The following is a 25,979-nucleotide window of genomic DNA, read 5'->3' as shown; positions in this document are numbered from 1 at the left end:
CCACCCCCACCCCTGAATGCCCTACATCTTTTATCAGTTATTATCATTACACATCCACTCTTCCTGGGCTTCACAGGTGGGAAACCCAACAAAAAGAATGAAACACAAATCATGCTAAGGTGGTAAGGGTAAGATCCTATTAGTATAAAGACGAAAATACAAATAATGTGTAAGAGTGAGAAGACCCCCATCAATATTCAAGAAGTCAGAGAAAAAATTTTTGCCATGCACCCAGGTAAAAACTCAGGTAGTGTCTATACGGAAGTCAACTGACCAAATATCCAGTTCCATCCCATATAATCAAAATTACAATGGTCTCTGCCTGATAATAAGGCTGTTCAGGACTCTTGCCTTTGGCTAGAACAGATTTCATTGTTTTAAATGTTAATTTTTGTAGGATTTTAATTTTTCTATAACTATAATTAATATTCCAATGATATCTGTATGTTGATTTTATTAATTAAAGGCAATTTTATTCTATTAGAATCATATGACATTTTTCCTTCATAGGTTCATGACACCATTGACCACAATGAAGAAATATCAGTCCTAGGTCAGTCTGACTTAGAATAAATTGTTGTGAGTCTTGACAGGGTTTCTTAATTTATAATCCATCATAGATATAAATTCACCCCTTTTAAAATTGGCTTTGTATTTGGCTCACAACTTATTTTTTCCACATATTTGAAATGAGTTTGTATGTCACGAACGACGTGCAGTTTAGTTTTACTTTTTCTCCTTTTTTAGCCACTCAAACCGATATTTAGGTCTGAAGGGTAAAGAGTCTGGAGGGATTTTTTTTTAATGTCTGTGAGCCTTCTCACTTGTTTTATTTTATTTTTTATGGTGTGATTTTTAAAAAGCACACTGTAAATAGTAACACACCCCATCTCGACAAATGAAATCAACACTATCTTGTTAAATCTCCCTAGCCCCCAAATATGGATTCCTTTCTTTTCTTTATTCCTCCCTCATCCTTCCTCCCTTCCTCCTTAATATCCTATCCCCCTCTCTCCCTGTTCCTGACCCTGTCCTTGGCTTCCTCATAGTCATCAAGGTTTTACCTTTGGGAGTGAAAACCATGTTTCTGCTGCTTTGTATTTCCTTAAACTAATGATGTTATTAAATACTTATCTTTGTAAGTATCGAATCTTTGTAAGTATTAAATCCTTATCTTTGTAAGAGAATCATAATATTCTCTAGTTTTGACCATGTCTTGTGTTTAAGAGAATTGTCATTGTTTTCAATTGACACAAAATTCCATTGTATTAATGTACCAAAGTTTGTTAATCCATTCCTGTATAATCAGAATTTTTGGTGTTTCCATGTTTTTGCTATTATGGAAATCGCTGCAGTAAACACAGGTGTGCATATGTCTGTCTGTGTTGTAGTCTTGATTTCTTCAGGGTATATACTCAGTAGAGAGAGAGCTGGATCATAAGTACTTGTATTTGCACTTGTTTAAGGAAGTGCCATCCTGATTTCCATAGTGGTTCCACAATTCTGCAGCCCTACCAGCAATGGAAAAGCATTCTGACTTTTCCATGTCGTCTATAGCATTTATTATTTTGTGTTTGGTATGCATATTTAATTTGTATTTCACTTATTGCTTTTGGACTCTAACATTTCTTCAAATGGGAGTTGGCACCTGGATGTGGTCTTTGGTAAATTGTTTAGTCATGTCTTGCGTCTTCTGTATTTTGATTGGATTATTTATATTTGTTGGGATGGTGAGGCATCCTGGTGGCATAGTGGTAATGCATTGGGCTCTGATCCTCAAGGTCATGCATGAGCTCCAAACCACCAGCGGTCTGACTCTGACTTCATTGTGATTTTTTTTTGGCTTTGGTTTTTGATGCTTTTGTCTATTAGCTAGGATTTTATTGAAAATCATGCTCTCTGTATTCATAGAGACACTGGTCTGTAATTTCCAATTCTGGTAATGTCTTAGGTCTCCGAGTTATAGCTGCTTCATAAAATGAGTTTGGTAGTATATTGTCCATTTGTATATTATGGAATAGTTTAGGTAAAATTGGTATTAAGTCTTCTCTAAATGTTTGAAGAATTCCCCAGTGAAACCCTCTGGTCCTGGACTTTTGATGTTGGGAGTTTTTGGGTTTTTTTTTAATGACGTAGTTCTATTTCTTCTCAAGTTTAGAAGCTCGTTGAGAGCTTCTACATCTGTGACAATTAAGCAAAGAATGCATTTCTAGAAATGCATCCATTTCTTCTAGCTTTTCAAATTTGTTGTAATACATTGTTTCACAATACCGTGTGAATTAAAAAAAATCTCATTTGGTTCTATTGTGATCTCATTTGGTTCTATTGTAATATCATCTGCTTCATTTTTTATTTGTAGAATATGCTAATCTTGAACCACTAAGCTTGCAATTAGCAGCCTAACTCGTAACCACTATACCACTAGGGCTACAGATAGCCTGTGCCTATATGTACAGTATATATAGTACATTACCTTACCTAGGGTTACCTCTCTCAACCATTTCCAGTTTGCATGCCTTAAAGTGCTTTTTCTATGCTTAGATAAACATGCACCTAACTACATGTATATAAAAATGACATGCAGTGAATCGAAACCTTTGGGATTCAGAACTTGACAGGAATTCCTTGTTTTCCTTAGCTTTACCAGTTTTCTGCCTTTGATAGGACACAATATTACCACTTTCTATTGTTCTTTATTGGCAGAAACGATTTAATTTTTCTTCTCTGACAGTTTTCTGCTTCATATGGGTTCTGGCTTTTACAGGTTGTACTGTATTTTACCCTATTGTAGTATTCTTCAAGTGTTTTAAATAATTATATAATGGGATTTTTGGTTCAAAGTCAGCAATAGAGCTTCCTCATGTTTTTGAGTAGTTGTGGAGTTCAATATGAAATTATTTGCGTACTTGTTTCTATAGTGATGGAAATTGGGATCATTCCTATTTTTTTGTCTATTAGAAACCCGGATTCTGAAAAAATTTCATGTAACCTTGTTTGTACATGATTCATATTCCTTTTATTGCAAGCATTTTTACATAACGCCTAAACCAGATCTCACTGCCATCGAGTAAATTCTGACGCCTAGTGGCCCTATAGGAAGTGTCAGTCAGAGGCCATGTAAATCTCTCTGAGGGCAAACAGCCTCATCTTTATCTGTAGAGCAGATGGAGGGTTTGAAACACCAGCTTTTTGGTTAGCAGTTTGATTCTTACCTGACAGCGCCACCTGGACTCCGTATAATATATTACTTTTGACTGGGCTGGTCAGTGCTAGGATTCAGACCCAGGATCTCCTGCTTTCTAGACAGGTGCTTTAATTAGTTAAGCCTAGAAGTCAAATTGTCGACTCACAGATTATGAGCATTTTAGAACAGAGAGATACTGCCAAATTGCTTTCTGACAAATGTTACACATTCATATACTCACCAATAGTTTTGGGCATTTCTCTCCATTCTTGTTAGTACTGGAAATGATACAAATTAAACTTTTTGCCTATATTAAAAAGAGCATCTTTCTGCCCTACTTTTTTTTTAAATGATCACTTGCATCATGCGTTTTTTCACTTCTGTGCTGTGTTCATGCTGTTTGTGAAATCTTACTGCCCCAAATAGGCCCACCGCAGACAATAGATGCGGTCAAGTGTGCAAGTCTATGGTCAAGTTTCAGGCAATACTCACTATGTTCATTTCATCATCTCATGTAGTGGTATAAACTATCTCCCAAATGCATTGTGAATTTATCTTTTTGAGAAAACCCAGTTCCCCAATGCCTTGTTTTTGTTTTGTTTTTTTAACTCATTGGTGCCTTGCCCAAAGTAGGTTCACATTGTTCTTAATTTAATGACTGGCTCCTAGTCTCTTTGATTTCTTGTTGTTCTATAATTCTATAGTGCTATGATTCTATTGGCTTAGGACACTAAACAAGAGTCACAGTTTTAGGAGACAGAAAGTTCATTTTTTAAAATAAGCATTAATCTTATATTTCTTACTCACGTGTACATCAGGAATAGGTTTGGTTATCAGGGAGACTCCCAGGACAACTAAGATGGTCAAAACAAAGAGAATGATGGCAAAGTACAGGTAGTGGACTCCACAGATGATCTTAGGACAGGCACTGGCAGCCAAGCAATTCCCTGTTCCAAAGGCAAACTCTGCAATCATACGAACAAGGCCAATCACCAGCCCAATGATTAGGCCCCAGAAAGCCCCCTGCAGAAAACAAACAAAGAACAAGATCACAAGGAAATGATTTAGAAATGGTAAGAAGTCATAGTAGGAATTATTATTTAATTATCACCCAGCCTACTTTCTCAACCTAAGGATTAACAAACTGTTCATCCTGAAAAGCAGGGGAAGTGACAAAAGTATATTTATGGGTCAGTCAATGCTCTATATGGTTCTGAAATATCATTGCTGTGTTGACTCTGTAAACCCAGAGCTGATGGAAGATGAAGCTTTTTTCTGACATGTATACAGATTTTAAGAACTTATGACTTATTTAGATTATGATGTGTTTATATCATAAAACAAAACTGACTTATGTCAACATTTTAACAAGTTGGTATTAGGTAGTTTTCACAGTTCTGTTACACTTGACAATTATAAGCATTCATTTCTCTGAGAACTTGTGCCCCATTCTACTCTGTTCAATGTTGTTTAAGGGAATAAAGTTTAGGGAAGAAATATTGCATAGAGGTGGAAAATATAGTCATGTCACCTAGAAAGACCTGATTTGAATCCCAGTGACCCCATTTACTAGTAGCAAGGAATCACATGAGGAACAGAGATATTAACCCCTTTGAACCTATCGCGCATATGACAATTACCACGTAACATATAGGAACAACCACGTGAGTAAATGTGCATGGTCTGTGCTTTTGTTACTAGTTGCCGCGAAGTCAATTCTTACTCATTATAACCCCACGTGCATTAAAATCGAACTGTGCTCCATAAAGTCTCAAAGCTGTGACTTTTTGAAAGGCCTTCCAAGGTCCTTCTGGGTGTGTGCTTCCCCACTCAGGGACTTCATAGTGATCCCCAGTAGTCTATCGATATGCATATAATAATCATATATGTACACACATGTAAGAGTAATTCATATATTTTGAACCCTGATTCGGGTGTTCAGACTCTCAAAAACTCCCTGTTATGAAATCAGTTCTGATTCAGCAACCCCATGGATTAAATAGAACTGTTCATGTGGGTTCCTAAGGCACTAAATCTTTATGGAAGCAGAAAGTCTCGTCTTTCTCCCTTGGAGTGGCTGGTGGGTTTGAACTGCTGACTTTATCATTAGCAGACCACTGTAACCCACGATACCACCAGGGGTCCTTTATTAGTGGGTTAGGTATCCTTTTAAATACTTTACATATTTTATCTCAAATAATCCTTACAACCTCCCATAAAATAAGTACTATTATCTTCACGTTACAGCTGAGGACACTGAGACACAGAGGCAAGTGATCCCAGTTCTATTGGGCGTGCACTTGAACTGCAGTGCTGGAGAAGGAATCTTGAAAGCACCACAGGCAAAAACAATCCATCTTGGAAGAAGTCTGGCCAGAGTGCTCCTTACAGACAACAATGGTCAGGCTTTGTCTTCCAGACTTTGGGCATGTTGTCAGGAGAGACCAGTCCCTGGGGAAGGACATCGTGTTGGGTCAAGTGGAGGAGCAGCGAAGGAGAGGAAGGCCCTCGACCAGATGGACTGACACGGTGGCTGCCATAACGGGCTCGGGCACAGGAACAATTGTGACAATGACACAGGACTGGGCAGTGTCGGGCCCTGACAATCTGACTTCAAAACTTGTGTTGTTCAGCGCTGTGTCATGTATGTACATCATATTGTGTAGAAAGGTCAATAGTCTATCTAGTGCCCAACAGTGGTTATACACTAGCTAGTGATACACATGAAAAGGAATCAGGAATTGTGGCTGACTGAAGCCAATCCTGAGATAGATAGGGTGACAAGGATGCATTTTGCTATCCCAGAAAAAACAAACCATTTCCCCCATTTCTGCAGAGAAAATATCCCCCAGGGTTCAGTTACCTGCTCATTGACTCTTTTACAGAAGATGGCCAGTAGGAAGACAGCTGCAATTGGAGGCCCCAGGTAGCTAGAAATGGATTCTATATAATGAAACAGTTGTCCATTTTGAGATATCTGCACAAACGGGACCCATACAATGCTGACGACAATTAATAAAATGATAAATAACCTATAAAGAAAAAAAGATTCACTATTAAGCATAAGCAGCATCAATATGGTCATTGTGTTTGTAGTTCTTACCTTCATTCTTGTAGCCATGCATTGATTTTCCCAACAAGTTCAAGTCCTTCAACTCACGTGAACCCATGCCATACCTTGTGGTCCATCAGTTAGGAGAATGCCAATGAAGCACTTCTTTGTCTACAATGAGCTATAATATCGTTATCTAGGTGATTAGATACCCATTCATAAAAACGTTCAAATGTCAGCGATTGATTAGCCACTCCCTAATGCAATGTACATAATAAAGTAGGGCTTCATGAAATTGGGGGGGGGGGCGGGAAGGGAATGAAAACTAACTCTTTGAAACTCCCTTGTATATTAATTAGAAATACTATATTAGTTCTATTAGTAAATAATTGTTTGATTAAGAAAACTATATATATATATCAGTTTTCTTAATCAAACAATTATTTATATATACATATATATATTTTATTTGCCTTCCCCCCATACCTAAAGGGGCGATAAGTTTTTGGCTTTTTTTACAGGCTAGAAATTAAAACAGCTTTGCTGGGTGATTTGGCTAGAAATGTAATATGTTAGAAATGTCATATTTTGCATTTGGTGGAAATGTTGATAAATTAGTGAAAACACATCAGAGGCTCCTAAAACCAGGAAGCATAACTTAGTCACCTGTCCAAATCCCACAGTACTCTGGGGAAATACAGTGAAACTTGTGGGAGCTGGAAAGTGACAGGACTGCCTAGCTTTTCGGAATCTCACAAGTCTCCCACTTTTGACAGAGTTCAGTCTTACCACCCTTCTCTTGCTGTGTATTAGTGGTAAATATTTGAGGTTTTCTTGTCCGGTAGCTTCCTGCCTTACACAGGTTCCCATGTTTGCAAGTTGTACTGTATAATTGATTGCTGTTGTTGGTTCTGACCCATAGCCACCCCAAGAACAATGGAATGAGACACTGCGTGGTTCCGCACCATCCTCTGAATTGTTGTTACCCTCGAGCCCATTGCTGACGTTCTACATTCCATGTTCCGACGACTAATGTATCTCTGCCGCAGCTTCTCATTTTGAGCCGTGCCGCATCAGCAAATGAAAGCCCTGGATGCTGAGCTCCCCCCACTGCACTAAGGTGGTACTTTGAGTGCCTTCCAACTGGAGGGGCTCATCTTCTGCCACTATATCAAACAACGTTCTGCTGCTGTTCCCAAGGATTTCAGTGGCTAATCCCTCTGAAGTGAACTCCCTCTTCTCTCTTCCTGGTTTATCTTAGTAGGGAAGAGCCCTTGAGATCCGTTCTCCACGGGAGACCTGCTGAGATTTGAAATACTAGTACGGTAGCTGCCAGTATCACAGCAACGATCAAGCCACCACAGGACTCGTACAAACTGACAGGCTAGTGCTGTTATAATTGGCCTGCCCCTAAAAAGCCATCATTTTTGCGCCCACCTGAGATAGTGTTTATACGAACAGAGGACCAAACATTTGAGCAGGAGATTGCAGTACACACTCCTGCTTTGTAAGCTTTACAGAATGTTCACAACCTTGTGAAAACTAAGTATGATAAACCATGCAAATGCCTGGACCAGTCCCCATAAATAACCTGCAGTATCATTACCACTGCTATCATTGGAAGTTAGATTAGGCCTACTCCGGTTTTCTGAGCTTCAATTGCTTGCTATCTCATATGGAGTAAAATCCAAAGTCCTTGCTATGGCCTTCAAGGTACTGTGTGAACTCTCAGATGATCACGGTTCTGACCTTGCTCGCTTACCACTCTCCCACATGTGCCAATCTCACTCCTTGCTGTACTCCAACACTGCAAGTATGTGCCTGTCCGAAGCATGCAGGGTAGCTCTTTCCCCAGAATCCTGCATATTCTTCGGGGTTCTGCTCAAATGCACCTCCTCTGAGAGGACACCTGGAGTCTTAAATTGCTGCCATCCTCCTGTCCCGATGTTCTTTCCTTCCTATAGTTCTTATCATCTGATGCAGCACGCGTCTATTCATTGCCTATCTCCCCCTAAAGTCATAAGTTCCATAAACTGTTTTTTTTCCTCATGGTTGTGTCTTGGAGATAACAGCTATTGAATGAGAGAAAAAAAAAACAAACAAACAACAACAAAAGAGCTATGACAATGGGACATCCGCTCACAGAAGGTTCACAAGGAAGGGATGAGTCAACCAGGGTGCATTAAAGCATCAATGAAACACCCAATATTCCTTTGGTTCTTTGAGGCTTCCTCACCCCCCCACTATCATGACCCCAGTCCTGCCTTCCACTTCGGGCTAGACTGGAGCCTGTACACTGGTACAGATAAGAGCTCACGACACACGGATTCCAGGAACAGAAATGGGAGTAGTGATACCAGGAGGGTAGGGGAAAGTAGGGAGAGGAGGGGAGGAAGTGGGAGCCAATTGCAATGATTGACACATAACCACCATCTCCCCACCCAGGGGGACGAACAACAGAAATTGGGGAGGAAGGGAGATAACAGTTGGTGTAAGATATGAAAATAACAATAATTTATAATTTATCAAGTGGCAGAATGGGAGTGGGGAGGGAGGGAAAAAAGAGGAAATTGATACCAAAGACTCAAATAGAAAGTAAACATTTAGAAAATAATGATGGCAACATATGTAAAAATATGCTTGGTACCATTGATGTATGGGTTGTTTTAAAGCTGTAAGAGCCCCCAGTAAAATGATTTTTATAATAATATAAGAGTCATGAATCCACTGTCATTGAGATATAAAGAAGATTTGTGCTCAACATTCTATATCTGTTAGTGGGACTTGGAATTCTAATCCCACTTGAGCAATCTCGAGCCTCCCGAATTCCAATCCTGCCTGGTATTCACCACAGAAACATAGATGTATTACCATTGTCTACAGTATTTTCTAAGCATCAAGCCTGAGGTCAGGTGGCGTGGGAGTATTGAGTATTTCCCCCCTAGTGTTTGATTTACTAAAGTAATAGTAACTGTACCAAGATGTCCCCAAGACAGTGCAATCTTTTAAGAAGGGGCACATTTCTTTTCACACTATTTCACTGGAAACATAGGGATCCTCTAAAATCAGTCTTTGCAGACAGGGCATTCTGGACTGGACAGCACCTGCCTCTACTCTGAACTGAGGCTGGCTGTCCAGACCACCCGACTCAGTGAACAAGCCAAGGGGAAGGGAGACATTCCAAGTTAACAGAATAATAGCAGGGTTCTTGCTTTCCTTCCACCCAGTAGGGAAACCATGAAAGGAGCTTCAATTGCTAAGCCACAGTAAATAAGCATACATTGTTAACATCATAAACCATACATGCAAGTTGTTGTTAGATGCCATGGTTTTGATTCCAACTCATAGCAACACAACAAAACACCCATTTCGTGCCCTGCTCACTGCTGTTCTTACAGTTGAGCCCATGGTTGCAGCCACTGCATCAATCCATCTCATAGAGGGCCTTCTTTCTTGCTGTGCCTTTACCAAGCAGGACGTCCTTCTCTGGGGAGTGACATGTCTAAAGCACATGAGATGAAGTCTCACCATCCTGGCCTCTAAGGAGCACTCTGGCTGTACTTCTTCTAAGACAGATTGGTTTGTTCTTTTGACAGTCCATGGTATTTTCAGTTTTCTTTTCCAGAACCGTAATTCAAACACAGCTTCTTCAGTCTTCTGCATTCAGTGTTCAACTTTCACTTCACTTACTTATAAGGCAATTGAAAATACCATGATTTGGGGCAGGCTACTTTGGTCCTCCAAGTAACACCCTTGCTTTTCAACGCTCTGAAGATGTCTCGGGGAGCAGATTTACCCAATGCAATGTGTCGTTTGATGTCTTGACTGCTGCTTCCAGGAGCATTGATTGTGGGTCCAAGCAAGACAAAATTCTTAACAACATCAATCTTTTCTCCATTTATCATGCTGTTACCTATTTGCACAGTCTTGAGGATTTTGCTCTTCCTTACATTGAATTGTAATCCATACCGAAGGCTGCAATCCTTGATATTCCATTCTTTCTTACTTTCAGCAAACTAAGTTGTGTTATCTGCATATTACAAGATGTTAATAAGCCTTCGTCCAATATTGATACCACGTTCTTCTTCACATAACTCAGCTTCCCTGGGGATTTGCTCAGCATACAGATTGAAGAAGCATGGTGCGAGGATACAACCCTGATGCACACCTTTCTGAGTTTAACTGTGCAGTATTCCTTGTTCTGCTCACACAACTGGCTCTTGATCCATATACACATTCTTCATGAGCACAATTAAGTGTTTCACAACTCCCATTGTTTTCAAGACTATTAAGTTTGTTATGAGCTACACAGTCAAATGCCTTGGAATAGTCAATAAAACATAAGTAAACATCTTTCTGGATATTGTTCTGGAACATTGGTGAACCTATTTTTGTGCCTCAAATGTTAGACTTGTTTCTGGGTATATTTGACCTGCTAATTCCAAAAATCACACCGGTTTCCCCCTACCAGCTCTAGTTTTAGAGTTACAGAACATGTTCCATATTCCACCTTTCACTCTGTTAACCCATTAAAAGCACCAGGATATTGTGATGTAGTATTTAAATTAGCATCTTTTAAGCACGAAGGAAACATTTTAAAAGAGAAAAGTACAATACATGAAAATACTTATTTCATACCAAAAGCACAGATTTCTGATAAAAACCCTGCAGTTATTCGACACACATGAAGCTCTTTCTGGGAGACTTCCAGGAATGGGATCCTGCCAGGATGCTCTCCCGTAAGATTCCAACAGTAGTCTGCCATCATGTGTGCACCCCATCTTCTTTGGTATCTGGCTTCCATTGTTTTCAGGTCTTGGTGAAATCTTTCACTTGCCCTTTGCTTACATCTAAGGGACTGTGCAGATAATGGAATTTAACACTCATGTTCCAACCAAGCCTGTTGAAATGAAAGAGCATCACTTCTACTAATTGTGTATAGTTATCCACCACCTTGTTGCCAGGAAAGTTTTTCACAAGAACAAATGAAGACCAGGTACATGATTTGATTTCATTCATTGAAGTGTAGATCATTTATTAGTTGTCTGATCTGTGGACCCCTGAAAATTCCTGCCTTCAGTTTTGGTAAGTCCAGGTAACTTATGCACTGTGTATTCAATTCACAAGCTGCCTTTATCCAAAGCCTTTACAAATTGTTTCATGAGCCTAGCTTCATATGTATTGAGGAAGGAGTATGATTCTATCTCATGCTACCAAAGGTTCATTAATTACATTTTGTCCTCCAGCCATGCTATCTTCCCTTGGAGGCCAATCTTCCCCCGCCCATGGCCCTTTGAGAGATTATTGTTAATTATTATTTGTTAATAATTGTTAATTATTTTCAAATCTCACACTGACCACTGGTTCCCTTCCCTTCTGGTTTCTGTTGTTCTTCTCCTGGGATGGGGGTGTGTGGTTATGTGTCATTCATTGAGATTGGTGCCCCCCTCCCTCCCCACCTCTCCCCTACTTCCCCCTATTCCTTTGATATCTCTATTCCCATTCCTGTTCCTGGGTTCTGTGTTGTGAGTTTTATTTCTTGCCTAAACTTATGTACATGCTCCTGTCTAGTCCAGAGTGGGAAGCGGCACTGAGGTCGTGATAGTGGGGGGTGAGGAGGCCTTAAAGGATCAGAGGTATACTGTGTGATCCATTAGTGCTCTAGTGCACCCTGATTGCCTCATGCCCTCCCTGCGACCCCTCTGTGGGGGGATGTTCCATTGTCCACAGATGGCCTTTAGGTCTCCACTCCAATCCCCTTCCATTATCACCAATGCATGTTTGTTATGAATCTTCTGATGCCCATTGCCCACTCTCGATGACACCTCATGATCGCACAGGCTGGTGTGCTTTTTCCATGTGGGCTTGTTGCTTCACTGTTGGATGGCTGCTTATTTAACTTGAAGCCTCAAAGACCCCAGACACTATCTTTTAATACCCCGACACCATCCTCTGTCTTCACCACATCTGCTTATGCACCCATTTTGTCTTCAGTGATCATGTAGGGGGTGGGTGTGAGCATCATGAATGCCAATTTGTTAGAACAAAGTGTTCTTGTATGGAGGGGAAGGTATGAGCCGAGGCCCAAGACCCATCTGCAGCCTCAGTGTATCACCTTATAAATATATGTACATAGGCCAATGCCTCTATTGTCACAGATCAACGTATTTACATAAGTGCACACCTCTGTTAATTTCCCTGTCCACACCTTTGCTTCCTAGAGCTTGCCTCTCTTTCTTTTTGCCTCCTCCTGCCCTGCCATCACTTTCCCCCTTCTTCCACCTCTTAGTGCTTCCTCTCCACTAGCTTGGTGTTGCTCTAATACTCACAGGATCTCTACCCTCCCCTAGATGCTGGTTTCGATTCCCTAGTTGTTCCCCTGTCCATGACGCTGGCCACTCCCCACACCTTTCTCCCCATGGAGGACAATCTTTTCTTGCCCAATGTTTATTTGGTTCTATTATTCCAAAGACATAAAGAGCAAGGATATTACATGCAGTCATGTTGTTGACTAAGAAGAAATTAACCATTTTCAAGTCTACATCCATTAATGTTCTTGGTTATTTACCTTTTCCAAGACTAAAGAGATGGCCTTGTACTCTTCTTTCATCCTAGTGGAGTGACTCATTGGAATACAACCATATTTATTGCCGTTATTTATTATATATATGCATTAAAAGGTCATTTTATTGGGAGCTCCTACAACTCTTATAACAATCAGACCTCAGTTGTATCAAGCATATTTGCACACATCTTGTCACCATTCTTTTCTAGACATTTACTTTCAATTGAGCTCCTCTTTTTTCCCCTGTTTCCCCCAACCCCAGTTTCCATTATTTAAAAGAATACATTTCAAACTATGTTTTGAACCGTTGATGAAAAGATGCCACCGGTGGGTTAATTTTGAAAGATCAATTTTCTTCAGAAGGTTTCCTATGTCGTTGCTGAATACTAAGTTGTTGTCTTTGATAAAGAATAGCAGCAAATCTTTCCTTCTCCTTTGATAAAATGTAACTTTTATTCCGGGTTGAAGTATATCCTTTCCCCTTACTCTGGAGGCAAGTAATTCAGAATACTCCTTGAAAAGATCTGAGGCCTTTAATCAGATCACTTGATTCAATCTGGTCAAAATGTTTACTATGTGCAGTTGTTTGGAAATCACCGTCATTGCCCCCACTATCTTTGCCTGTGAGTAAGTTTTCTCACCCTCCTTCACTTATTCTCTTTGGTTCTGTAGTCTCCCACGGCACTAGAGTGCTTGCCAGCTTCTCTGAACTTTCCTCTCCCATATTTTGCTCATCTTGTTTCGCTCTGGATCTGTCCAAACTGTGTCTCCGTTGCAATAGGGATTCCATGAGGTTTGCTTCTCTTGGCTTATGCGTGTGGCCTCTGTGCCTTGAAATGATTGGATACAGTGTAGGATCCCATTCTGCATTTTTCCGCAGGCCCTATTTCCATCATCCTTTCCAACCAGTGTTTAACCCAATTCTTTATCTTTTCATTTAATGCTCAGAGGTCTAATATTATTGTCTGTATGTATTTCCCTCCCCACTTCCCCCCAGGTCTCCGTTGGAAAGATATTGGGCAGAGTGTTCCATTAGGATGCTATATTATCTCTGAGATAGTTAAAGTTTATTGTGCCAACCTGGCCGATAAACACACGTGGGGTTACTTGAATGGCGGAGAGATAAATGGCTCGGTGAGCCTTGCCTTTCAAGTTCTCGGGTCTCTTGCTCTTTGATGGTCAGACCAGGGTGCAGCTGCCTCAGCCAGTTCCCTTCTTCAGCTGGCAAGGCTCACTTCCTCTGAGTCATCCTCGAGGAGACGTCACATGGACCTACCCCGATGCAGCCCTGGGTGCTGGAGCAGCCGTGTGGAGATCCATGCCAGCCTGAGATGCTGACACGTTCACTGATTTGGCTTTTCTCTGGCTGTCAGCATCATTTTGTGTGTTTTGTGAGATGGAGGAGGACTTTGTGGATTGGTGTCAAATATATGGGCTAATGTTGGACTTGTGGGCTTAGGCAGCACTGGGCTGGGATATTTTCTTGATGTGCACTTACCCTTTATATCAAACTCTCTCTCACATACATATGAGTTTCTGTGGATTTGTTTCTCTAATGTACACACACTAATACAATCTCTATGGCTCTTCTTTCTTCTTTAATGTCTTTTAATCTTTTAGGATAAAAGGCGATTCAGGCCACACTCCAGGGAAACCCCTTTTAAGTCATATCAGGGTTGCAACCTGAGTAAGGGTGTTGCATCCCATCCTGGTCCCCTTACAACCAATTGACCAATCACATTAGACCACATCACAATCATGAAGGATGATTACATAGAATTACCAAATGGCATAATTACATTACTGAGAATAATTGCCCACATATTTGGGGGGAGCCAGTTTAGTCCATGACAGCGTCCATGTGCACTAAGAGGAATAGACAAACATCCCCAAGGCAGCGTTATTTACAATAGTCCTAAATTAGGAAATATCCCAGGGAACACTAACATCAGAGTGGATAAACTGTAATATAATGGAATACCATGCAGCAAGCAAGCCAATGAACGACATACAGCTAACCATGCAGCGTGACTGAATATCATCAACACAATATAAATAAAAGAAGACGGACATGAGGGTAGGCATCTGGAGTTCTTCTATTTATACACAGTCTAGAACTGAACAGGACTATACTACAGTGTGAGATGTCACAGTGGTTAGCTTTGGAGCAAAGGAAGCCCGCGGGCCTTTGACTGCTGGTGATTCCCACACTCTGACCTGACATGGTTTCCTGGGCTCACTTTATGACACATTATTGAACTGTATATTTATGCTTCACACGTTTTCTGTGGGGATTTTATTCTTTCATTTTTAAAAGCCTTTTATTGGGACTTGAGTGAAAGTTTAAAGAGAAAATCAATTGTCAATTCAACAATTAATATATTGCTTCATATCAATAACATCACATTCCACTACCTCCTTGTGTCTCCTGTTTACATAACTCTCTCTTACCCAGCCCTTCCTAATTGATGTCCCCTTGATCTTAAATGGTTGATTATGCTAAGTTAGTGAGTACCTCTCTAATGCTATTGTTCCCCCTCATAATCCTACCTGATGCTTGGATAAGATTTGAGAATCAGGGATGAGTTCAGTTCTAGACAAGAAGGTTTACTCCAGGCTATAGTCTTAAGAGTTCCTCCAGTCTCTATCAGACAGAAGATCCTAGTTCTTTGATAGTTTTGAGCTTCAGTCCACATTTTTCTCATATTCTGTCTCGGGCTTTCTAAAATGACTTTTTTCAAAGCAGTTGGTAGTGGTAGCCAGGTACCATTTAATTCTTCGGGTCTCAGGGTCAAGGTGACAGATGTTTACATGGCCCATTACTTCATTGGCCTAATTGTTTCCATGTTTCTTCAATCTTAATCACTCTTATCTCTTCCAGATGGGGAGAACCTTAAATGACTGCTCGTGAGCCTTTAAGACTCCAGTCACTACCACTAAAGTAGGATGAAGAATATTGTCTTTGTGAACTATAATATGCCAGCTGACCTTGATGTCCCCCGGTATCACACTCCTGACCCCCTAGGCCCAGCACTTCATTCACTCTATGTATTTGGTTATGTCAAAGAACTTTTCATAAGTCTGCCCCTGTATGCTTCACTACATTCATGGGTATATTTTCAGAAAAAAGTAAATACTCATGTTTCAATATATTTTAACAAATATATATATGAGGGAGTACCACCCCAAACACGAATTCTTTTCAAAGCTATGAATTTAATTTTTTTTAACAAAACACCCCTATCATCTCCAAAGTACTCTCCATTACACTTAATACATTGGTCAAATCTGTGATTCCATTTTTGGAACTATTTTTCAAACTCATCTGACAGCACCTTCCTCGTTTTTTCTTCACCTCTTCTACATTGGCAAATTATTGTCCTTTCATATCCCTCTTCATTCGTAGAAACAAAAATAAGTTGCATGGAATGAGGTCAGGTTAGTAAGGTATGTGGTGCAAGAGAGGAATCCTGGGTTTCTTTGGCCCCAAACTGGCACACTGAGGTGGCTCCATAAGCAGGTGCGTTGTCATGGTAGCAAAATCAGTCCCAAGCCTGCCACAAATCAAGCTTTTTTGGGGTGCATACGGTTACACAATCTTTTCAGAACTTCTAAATAGAAAGCTTGATTTATAGTCTGACCTGGTGGAATGAACTCCGAATGCACTATCCTACTAGCATCAAAAAACCAAAAATAAGCATCATCTTGATCTTTGATTTCACTTGCCAATCTTTTTTTTTGACGTCTTCCACTGATTGATCGATGTTTGCTTTGCTTTCAGGCTTATAAGAATAGAATCAGAGAGAGAGAGAGAGAGAGAGAGAGAGAGAGAGAGAGAGAATAGAACCACGTCTCACCACCAGTAATGACCTTGGGGGGTGGTAGTCTGGGTAACTTTGGGGCTGTTCTTTCAAAGCCGGCATGTTTTTAGTTGATGCTTTTATTCCTGGTCAGTCAGACCCCAAGGCACAAATTTCACAGTGACCCTTCTCATTCCCAAATCTTCTGTTAAAATCCACTGAACCAGGCTCCAAGACAGCGCAGATAACTTTCCCATCTCTTCAGTGGTCCACTGTCAGTCTTTGAGCACAAGTGAACCCATTTTGTCTACATTTTTATCCATGCGGGAACTTGACAGATATCTGGAACGAGGTTCAATCGACCTGAGTTTTTCCCATAGCACTGTTTTTGTAAGCTGTGTTCAACAGCACAACAGCTTCTGCGGCATTTTTCTCAGGCAGCAAACGAAATTTCAAAGCTGCACGCTGTTCTCTTGAATCCACCATCATGAAAAACGAGGTTTGAGGAAAACTACTCTTATGAAAAAGTTCACTGTGACCAGAGAGAACCTTCCCAGGTGATGCCTCTGGGTGCACTAACTCAGAGCTACTTGCTTGATGCTCACCTAGTGGGAAAAATGTGTACCATGTAAGCTCCCCCAGCAGTTTTTTCCCAGATTTTTTTGGGTACCCTGTGGTATATCTGCATATACGTATATGTACGTGTACATATACATATGCATATTTATGGGTATATTCCTACTCTCCCTCCCACACTCCCTCAGCCTGCATGTCTATCTGTGCATCTACTTGTAGGTCACTGTTGTTGCAGGATTGTGTGTATGACAGTATCCACCTCTGCTGCCTTTGTAACTCTCGCCCTCCTCCCAGTGTCTTCCGCTGCCTATATCATTATACTTTAATTGAAAAGTACACATTACAAATGCGGTGACAATACATGGTCTATATGAAAATTATAAAGATATACTATCCAACTTCTTTGTTTATTCGCTTTCACTCTGATTGCTTCATGGCCTGCAGGTTTCTCTGGGACCCCTGAATTGATATAATTCAATAAGCAAACTCTAGAATAGTCCCTTTTGTCAGTTTATCCCTTTCTGGCAAGGCTCAATTCTTTATACATATACTTGATAAACGGTGAAATTGCGTGGATGCGAATCTATTACTTCTTTCATGTCATGATCATAGAAACTTCTGGAGCCAATGCACTGGCGTATTAGAGAAGGTGAGAGTTTTAGGTTCACTTTAGGAGTCTCTATATGGAGTTTCATGTTGACTTTGGACTTTTCTAGATAAATTTCAGGAGGAAATGAAAAACATCCTTACCGTCCAGCTATCAGGAGCTCTTTCTCGGATGCTTGCTTCCGAATCTTGGTGTAGAGGTCCATGGTGAAGAGGGTGCTGGCGCTGTTGAAGATGGAGGTCAGGGAGCTCATGAGAGAGGCCAACATGACGGACAGCATCAGGCCTCGCAGACCTGGGGCCAGAAAAGGGAGCAACCATTGTTTAGGGGCGGAACACCATGATGTCTGATTGCCTGCATTATCCAGGGAGTCACTGGAAAATAAAAATGTCACCTGAAACTTTGGCTGATCCACCTATTCATGCATGTGAACCTGTGGTGTTTCCTATGCTTTTCCTGATAATATAAGAATAATTCACTCTGGATGTTTTTGTTCTAAATATATACTTAGAAATCATCTGCTAGGACCTGATTTGGGGAGTACTGTTGAAATAATTGGAGAGGATGAAGTCTGGCAGGTGATTCGGCTGAAGATGCCTTTGGTGGGAGCAAGGTGTATGCTTTGAGACATGATGGCAGCTTCCTTAACAGTGCCCTCTACCTATTGTTATGCCTTAAATGTAATAATATAAGTGGAATATATTTGGTGATGTCATTTATAGGTTAGTCTCCTTTTTTCCTTAAAATGCTCATGTGGGTCTGGAAAAGAAAAGTCACAGCATTGTTAGCCAACTTTGGTTGGGCCTTTAATAGATGATCACAAGTCATTCTCAAACCCCTCACTCCCCTGTTTCTGTTCATATTTGAAAATGATTACCTTCCAACATCCTATCAAATTTACAAATTTAATTTATGCAGGCTTTATTTTCTCTCTTAAAAAAACTAAAGTGTGAGCTCCAAGAGCATAGGGAATTTTCGGCCTACTCACCTGATGTTTTCCAACGACCAGGTAAGTTCCTAACACAGATAGGCATTTGATAAAGCAAAATAAAAAAGAAAACTGCTCAAGAGTCTAGTTATCCACTGAATCAGTTCCAGCCCACGGACACTCCATTTGGACTGTGCCCCAAAGGCTTCTAAATGGCTGTGATCCTTTGGGAGTAGACTCCCAAGGCTTTCTTCTCAGGCAAAACTTTAGATTGTTGTACCACTCAGGGACTCCTAGGCACTCAAAAAAAAGCTTTACATCAAATAGACTGCCATCTAATACTTAGGAATCACTGACCCTAAGAAAGCAACATAAATAATAAACCTAGACTTCTGAGTTGATAAGTTTCTAGCTATGAGACTTTTCACCGACAACGAAGAGGTCATGTTTCTAACTGGATCGTAGATCAGTCTCAAATCCAAAGGATTAAAAACGCTTATAACTAGTACTGTATCTTGTTCTGTTTTATCTCTATTTCCAGGACCCAGAACAGGGCTTGGAGTCTACGGAAGGTACTTAAGAATTGTTTAATAGATTGAATTAAGCTAATACAAACGAGAATGCAAAAGATTCACCATACTCCTCCCGACTGACCCATATATTGAACAGGATTTCGAGGAAGAGTCAACACAGGCATTTTCTTACCGTCGGGCATCAGTTCCAGCACTAGCAGTGGGTAGGCATAGTTAGTGCAGCCAACTTCAGTGCCACAGTGTTTCACACACTCAGAGGGTACCACACAAGCGACCTTGTCTGAGGAGAGGGTCAGAGGGAAGTTTACAGGACTGAGGCAAAACAGACACTGAACAACAACAACAAACAAGTTGTAAATTCACAAGGAGAAAAGACATGTATTTTCTTAGGACTTGGAGACTCCATGTTGGAGTGTCACTGCTGAGTGTTCTGGCGGATCTGAGCACATGACATGACCTCCTAAGTGTTCCCTGCCTGCAGCTTTGCTTGCAGTGACTTAAGGGACAAGCCTTTTCTTTAGACTGAACGTCCAGCCGGAGCATTAGACCAAGTAGAGGAGCTGATTTCATCCTTTAGGATAAACATCAAAGGAACCACTGTCTCAGGAATACAGAATCCCATAGATTGAAAAAAAATAAACACACACAAAAATGTTTCTGGTCATATTAAGCCCAGTGTCTTTAACCTACATCTAAGAAGAGGTGCCAACTTTGATAGTCAACTGGGTAGTTGTCCATATGTGATGCCTCACTTTATTGTGGTAATTGCATAACACTTTGGTGATCAATGTTTTTGATTAATATCATAAAAAGCAAAATTGTTAACCACCCAGAATTCTAATACTTTAGAACATCTCTTATTTTATTTAAAATTTTCCCTTCTAATCCTTTTCCACAAAGCAATGATTAGGCTCATGGTTGTAACTATCCTTTATCATTTACTCTAAAGTTAGAATTCCCCCCAACTTTTATGATAAACTTCACTCATGAAATATAAAAACACAACTCACTGTCATTGAGTTGATTCTGACTCACAGTGACCTCAGAGGTGAGGGGAGAACTGTCGTTATGGGTTTCTGAGACTGTAACTCTTTATGGGAGTAGAAAGCCTCATCTTTCTTCCTCAGAGTGGTTTGGAACTGCTGACCTACTGGTTAGCAGCCCAACAAATAGCCCAGTACCCATCCGAGCAGAAGATATATTTTTAGCAATGCCCTGCTTGTTGGACATCTTTATTGTTTGAACAACATTGTAACTCTAGTTCACCTAAATAAAAGTGAGAAAATATCAAGTAGATTCAGTATCTTCTGTGTGGACCTGATATTAGTCAGAAACCTTGATTCGGCAGGAAAAATTAAGTTATATTTTCTTCATATTGTGCAATAAAGAAATAAAGTTGATTTTTAGGGAAATTTTCAACAACAGAACTTATTTTCAGCGAACTCAGAAATTAAAGTAGTAGGAGGGCTGGAAGGATATGGGAAGCTAAAAACAAGGAGTGCAAGACAGAAGAAAATCGTCAAATTGGTTGTGCTCATGACTGTATAACTCTTCTTGATTATAATTGAACTATTGAAATGCATGATATTTGGATTGTGTCTCAACAAAACTGCTTATTTTTTTTTTAAAAAGATATCAAAGTAACTCCTAGAAACCCCAGTTTCAAAGCAGTAACATTAGTGCGGTTCTCAGCCCTCTCAGAAGGATTAAGAAAAATTCCCCAGATCTTTTCAAGACGGAGGTGTCACTGGGCTCCATCACCAGAGTTCTCCCATATTTACCCCCAAATCGACCTCCTCCTTCAGCACCCTTCTGCTTCATTTTCTAAAGAAACAGCAAGGACAAAAAGGCATAACTATCTTCAGTTTATTCCAACTCATGGCGACCCCTGTGGGTCAGAGTAGAACTGTGCTTCACAGGGCTTTCCATGGCTGCCATGTGGGGGAATTACATGTCTGGGCCTTTCTTCTGAGGAGCCTCTGCATGAATTCAAACTACCAACTTTTGGGTTAGTGGTGGAATTCTTGACCATTTGTGCCCCAAGAGTCTAATATTATTCACTAGACTTGCTTACATTCAGGCCACTCATCAAAGCTGGCCTCAAAGACTTATACGTCTGCAGGAAACAGGAGCATGAAAAAGCTAAGTGAGCAAAACGTCAGATACACCAAATTTCTCTTGGACCCTCTGCACCAATTATTCCTTCCACATAGAATTCCATTCTGAGGTTTTCTAGTTTATCAAGTTTTAAGAACATTTTACAAACACGTCAAAGAAATGTAAGCATAAAAATATAAGGATACATGGATCCTGGACTTGCCTGTGTACAGGATACGGCTGATCATCCCGGGCATCACCATGAGGAACATGGGCAGCAGCTTCAGGTAGCCACACATAATACAGGCAGCCTTCACATGAGACATGTCCTTGCCTGAAAGGCAGCGCTGCACAATGACCTGCCGGGAAAACACGAGGAACTAATGAAAAAACAAAGAAGGCGACTGTTTCTTTCTAGGGTTTAAGGTGATATAAAAATGATGACATGGCTAGTATCAAATAAAGGGCTTTGCAGTAAGTTCAAACCCGAAATTCTCTGATATGGTACTTGACCTCTCTGATTTTTAAGTTTCTCATTAATTTTTTAGAAGTCCTTTTTATTGGGGGCTCTTTCAGCTCTTACCACAATCCATCCATCCATCCGTTGTGTCAAGCACACTTGTAAATATGTTGCCATCATTATTTTAAAAACATTTTCTTTCTACGTGAGCCCTTGGTATCAGCTCCTCATTTTTTCCCCTTCCTCCTCAACCCTCCTTCATGAACCCTTGATAATTTATAAATTATTATTTTTTTCATGTCTTACACTGACTGCTATCTCCCTTCACCCACTTTTATGTTGTTTGTCCCCCTGGGGGTGGGTGGGTGCTAAATGTCGATCATTGTGAATGTAAGGTCATCTCTCAGAAGGCATTCTGAATATTTGGTAATATGTTCCTAAGACCTTTGATAATAGCAATTCTACTAAGTCAATAAAAATCTATGCTCATAGCTCCCAGGCTGCAAAGTAGCACAGATTGTGTGCTTCTCCAGGTACAAAGTTCTTCCTGGCCCAGGTTGTATAAATATTAAGTCATTAATATTAGCTCTTTACTGTTTCAGTGAAATGCCTCCTTGAGAATCAAGCCTTCCAACCCAGAAATGCAACAGTCAGTGAACTGAACCATAAGAGTAGAACCTTGAGACTTTCATCTCTAGATTTCTTCAGAATAATGATGAGAATTCATCTAGGTAAGAATAAAATATTACAATTATGGGAAATTAATGTATATGATTTCATAATTCCTAGTTAACGAAGTTTGTTTGTTTTACAAAAACCAAAATAGCAATTTTGAAAATGGCATAACTTTTTGATATTTTTATTTTTAAAGAATATGAGCAAATAGGGTTATCTTTTTATCTGCCTGAAAGTCTTTGGAGAGGTACTATAGTCAGTGCTAAGGGAGAAGACTACATTTTTAGAAAGAGGGGGTAAGAGCAGACAGTTGGTAGGACAGCACACACCACGGCGCGGAGGGGTACCCTATCAGTAGACAAGCAGGACCAGGAATCAGGTCTAAAGGTAAAATGCGGCTAGTCAGGGAGCATGAAGTGCAATACAAGCAAAAAGATGGTTGTGCAAATCAGTGGTGAAAGGATGCATTCTCTGGTACACGGGAAAATGATTCACGATAGAAAGAAAAAGAAAACCGTATCCCAAACTAACTCATAAGCAATCATTGATTCAGTATAGCTTGAAGATTGTAAAATTATAAACTGGAAGGTGGCAGAGACTATTCAGAGAGAAGAAAATATTTTAAAAAACAAACAAAAAGAAACAGATATTGTAAAACAGAAAACAACAAGTAAGGAGAAATTAGAAATATAAATAAAGATTAAGAAATACAAATAAAGATTAAGTTGAAGAATTCACCTAGAAAGTAGAATAAAAAGACCAAATTCTGAAAAGGGGGAGAAAGGATAAGTCTATCAGACAACCAGATAATCTAGCATCCCAAACATAAAAATTCCCCAATAAGGCAAGAGAGACAAAGGGAATTCCAAAGGTGGCAGTGAAGGGCACCGTGGGTGAAGGCGGACACTGAGCATAGTAGCAATCTACCATATTTGGAGAGCTCAAAGGCACTGGGAGAAAGCAAGAGAAATGAATTGATAGACTAATTTATGTATTTTCATGTGTTGAAAGAAGACTTAGATGATTTGCAGACAGCTTGTTGTTTAATCAGTAATAATTACCATGAAAAAATTTTTAAAAACTGATCAAGTTAAGATAATTATGAACTCAAGAAAAACAATAACTATAGTACAGAAGAACAATCAGAGGATGCCATGTGGCTCAGCATGAGTTACATTCACTAGTCATAAAATTAAAAGGACTACACATCCATCTCATCCGAATTGTGATTTCCATTTACTGGGAGCCTGGGAGTAGAGTTGGTGTGCTTGTGTGTGAGTGAGGACAGAGAGCTGAAAAATAGATCATTGATCTTTGGAAAAGCAATAGAAGACTGAAAAACTAAGGGGGCTCAATACAAGCATGCAATTTGAATTGAGTATCATGTTAAGCGAATTCTGATTCAATGATAGGGTATGAGAATCTCCATTTCTAGTGGGTTGCAAGGTGGCAGCCACGCTGATGGTCCATAAAGCATCTATTTATTGCTAGGATTTAGAGAAAGAGCTAAAAGGTTTTTTGTCTGAGAGACAATGAACAGGAGATAATAGGGTTTTGCCATAAGAGGTTTCGCCATAACAAACCAGGTAGAACGGTTTGATTCTTTAAGCAAGGTGTTTGCATAATAGCCTCACAAAATGGAAACTGGAAGCTCTTCTCTGAGAAGAAAAAGAACAACATACACATACATACACACACATCACCTGATCTGTGCACCAGTACCACACAGCCACAATGGTCATTCCAAAAATCATGCCTGGCCATGGAATATCCCCGGTGACAGCATCTCGGAAAATGTGGAATGAGTCCTCCTGCGGCGTGTAGCATCTGGGGCTGATGGTCAGGTTGTCACCCTCGACTACGGATGGGATAGCATTCATGTACTGCTCGGTGAAATTCTCATAGCCACCAATTTTGGCAAACGCTGAAAAGTCATAAGAAAAAAATGAAATGTCTTACAGAAGCTAAGCATTCATCTGGCACTCATGACGATTCCTTTGTGGTGCCGTTGCCAAAGCACATCAGCCTGGTTCACTCAGTGGTACCCTTCTCCCAGGATCTTTGTTCCACTGGTATCTATTAGGTGACTTTATTTGCACAAAGTACATAAACACATATCTTTTAGACTTTTCTTCCTACGATGCTCTCCAGTATATAAAATCCAGGATTGGTAAATCTAGAGACAGTAACTGGATGAATGCCTTCTTGTGGGTATGGCAGGAAGGACTGGAGGAAATGAGCACTAACAGCAATGAGTATAAGAAAGAAGATAATGTTCTAAAAGGGACTGTGATGATTGCCCAACACATTCTAATATGATTGAACTACTGAATTGCCTGTGATGTGAATCATATGGCAAAGAAAGATGACCCAATAGAATACTCAAACTATAGAACAACATCATTTTAAAACAGTTTTATTGGGACATAATCCACATATACTAGAACAATGTCATTGATATCACATTCAAGTGAAATTTTGCTGCAGGTCACCCCAATAAAGTTGCAGCAGTACATTGACAGGAAGCTCACAGAGGTTCAGGGTGGAGTCAGAAGAAAACATGAAATGAGTGTGGTAGTTACATAATTTCATGTCAACTTGAAGATATGAAAGTGTAGGGGTGGAGTCTAGCCGATCAATTAGGTCACAGCTTGATGGTGCCTACCTTGTCGCATGACCTTCTCATAAGTAGGGTTCTGGGAATCTCCCTCCCTCTCTCTGCTTCCATCTTCCTATTGATGAGCCATGCTGAGACCTGTGAGACCTGTAATGCAGCCACGGCCAATGGATCCACACAACTCTGCACCCGCCAGCCTGTGATCTTCCTGCATTTTGCATCATTGCATGTGGCTGAAGAGGGACTTAAACACTCGTATCAGACCGGGCTGGGATGTTTTATTGATGCATGAGTACTTCTTTATGTAAAGTTCTTTCTTATACATAAATGAGTATCTCTGGATTTGTTTCCATAGTCAACCCAGCTGAACACAATGAGAGATATCATTGCTGATGTTAGATGAACCTTGGCTGGAAGTAGAGAATACCAGAAAGATATTTGCCTGTGTTTTATTGACGATGCCAAAGTATTTGACTGTGAGGATCCTAACAAACTATGGATAGCATTGAGAAGAACTGAATTCCAGAACACTTCATTGTGCTCATGTGGAACTTGTGCATGGATCAAAAGGCATTTGTGTAAACAGAACAATGGCATAATGGTTATAAGGGAATACCACATGGCTTAAAACAAGGAAAGATGCACATTAGAATTGTATTCTCACCATATTTATTAAATCTGTATTCTAAGCAAATAATCAGAGAAGCTGAATTATATGAAGAAAAATGTGGCATCAAGATTAGAGGAAGGTTTATTAACAATCTTCAATAAGCAAATGACACAACTTTGCTTGTTGAAAGTGAGGAGGACTTGAAGCACTTGCTGATGAAGATCAAGGACTGTAGCCTGGATTATGACTCAATGTTAAGAAGACCAAAATGCTCA

At 40.2% G+C, this 25,979-nt stretch overlaps 1 protein-coding gene across 1 annotated transcript in view; it reads right to left on the bottom strand.

Moving 5' to 3' along the window:
- LOC142428942 (solute carrier family 5 member 4) overlaps window positions 1-25,979 on the bottom strand; it is a 55,650-nt gene that overhangs the window by 7,265 nt on the left and 22,406 nt on the right. The window contains exons 8-13 of the mRNA XM_075533866.1: window positions 24,181-24,401; window positions 21,566-21,701; window positions 19,418-19,525; window positions 17,928-18,078; window positions 6,048-6,216; window positions 3,992-4,207 (exon numbers count right to left, since the gene is read on the bottom strand). Of these exons, the coding sequence (XP_075389981.1) occupies window positions 3,992-4,207; window positions 6,048-6,216; window positions 17,928-18,078; window positions 19,418-19,525; window positions 21,566-21,701; window positions 24,181-24,401 (1,001 nt within the window). The remainder of the gene's footprint in view (window positions 1-3,991; window positions 4,208-6,047; window positions 6,217-17,927; window positions 18,079-19,417; window positions 19,526-21,565; window positions 21,702-24,180; window positions 24,402-25,979) is intronic.

Source organism: Tenrec ecaudatus, chromosome 16 (assembly GCF_050624435.1).
Source record: "Tenrec ecaudatus isolate mTenEca1 chromosome 16, mTenEca1.hap1, whole genome shotgun sequence".
Lineage (NCBI taxonomy): Eukaryota > Metazoa > Chordata > Mammalia > Afrosoricida > Tenrecidae > Tenrec > Tenrec ecaudatus.
The sequence above is the reverse complement of the archived record's forward strand: the minus strand, read 5'-3'. Positions and strand labels throughout refer to the sequence as shown.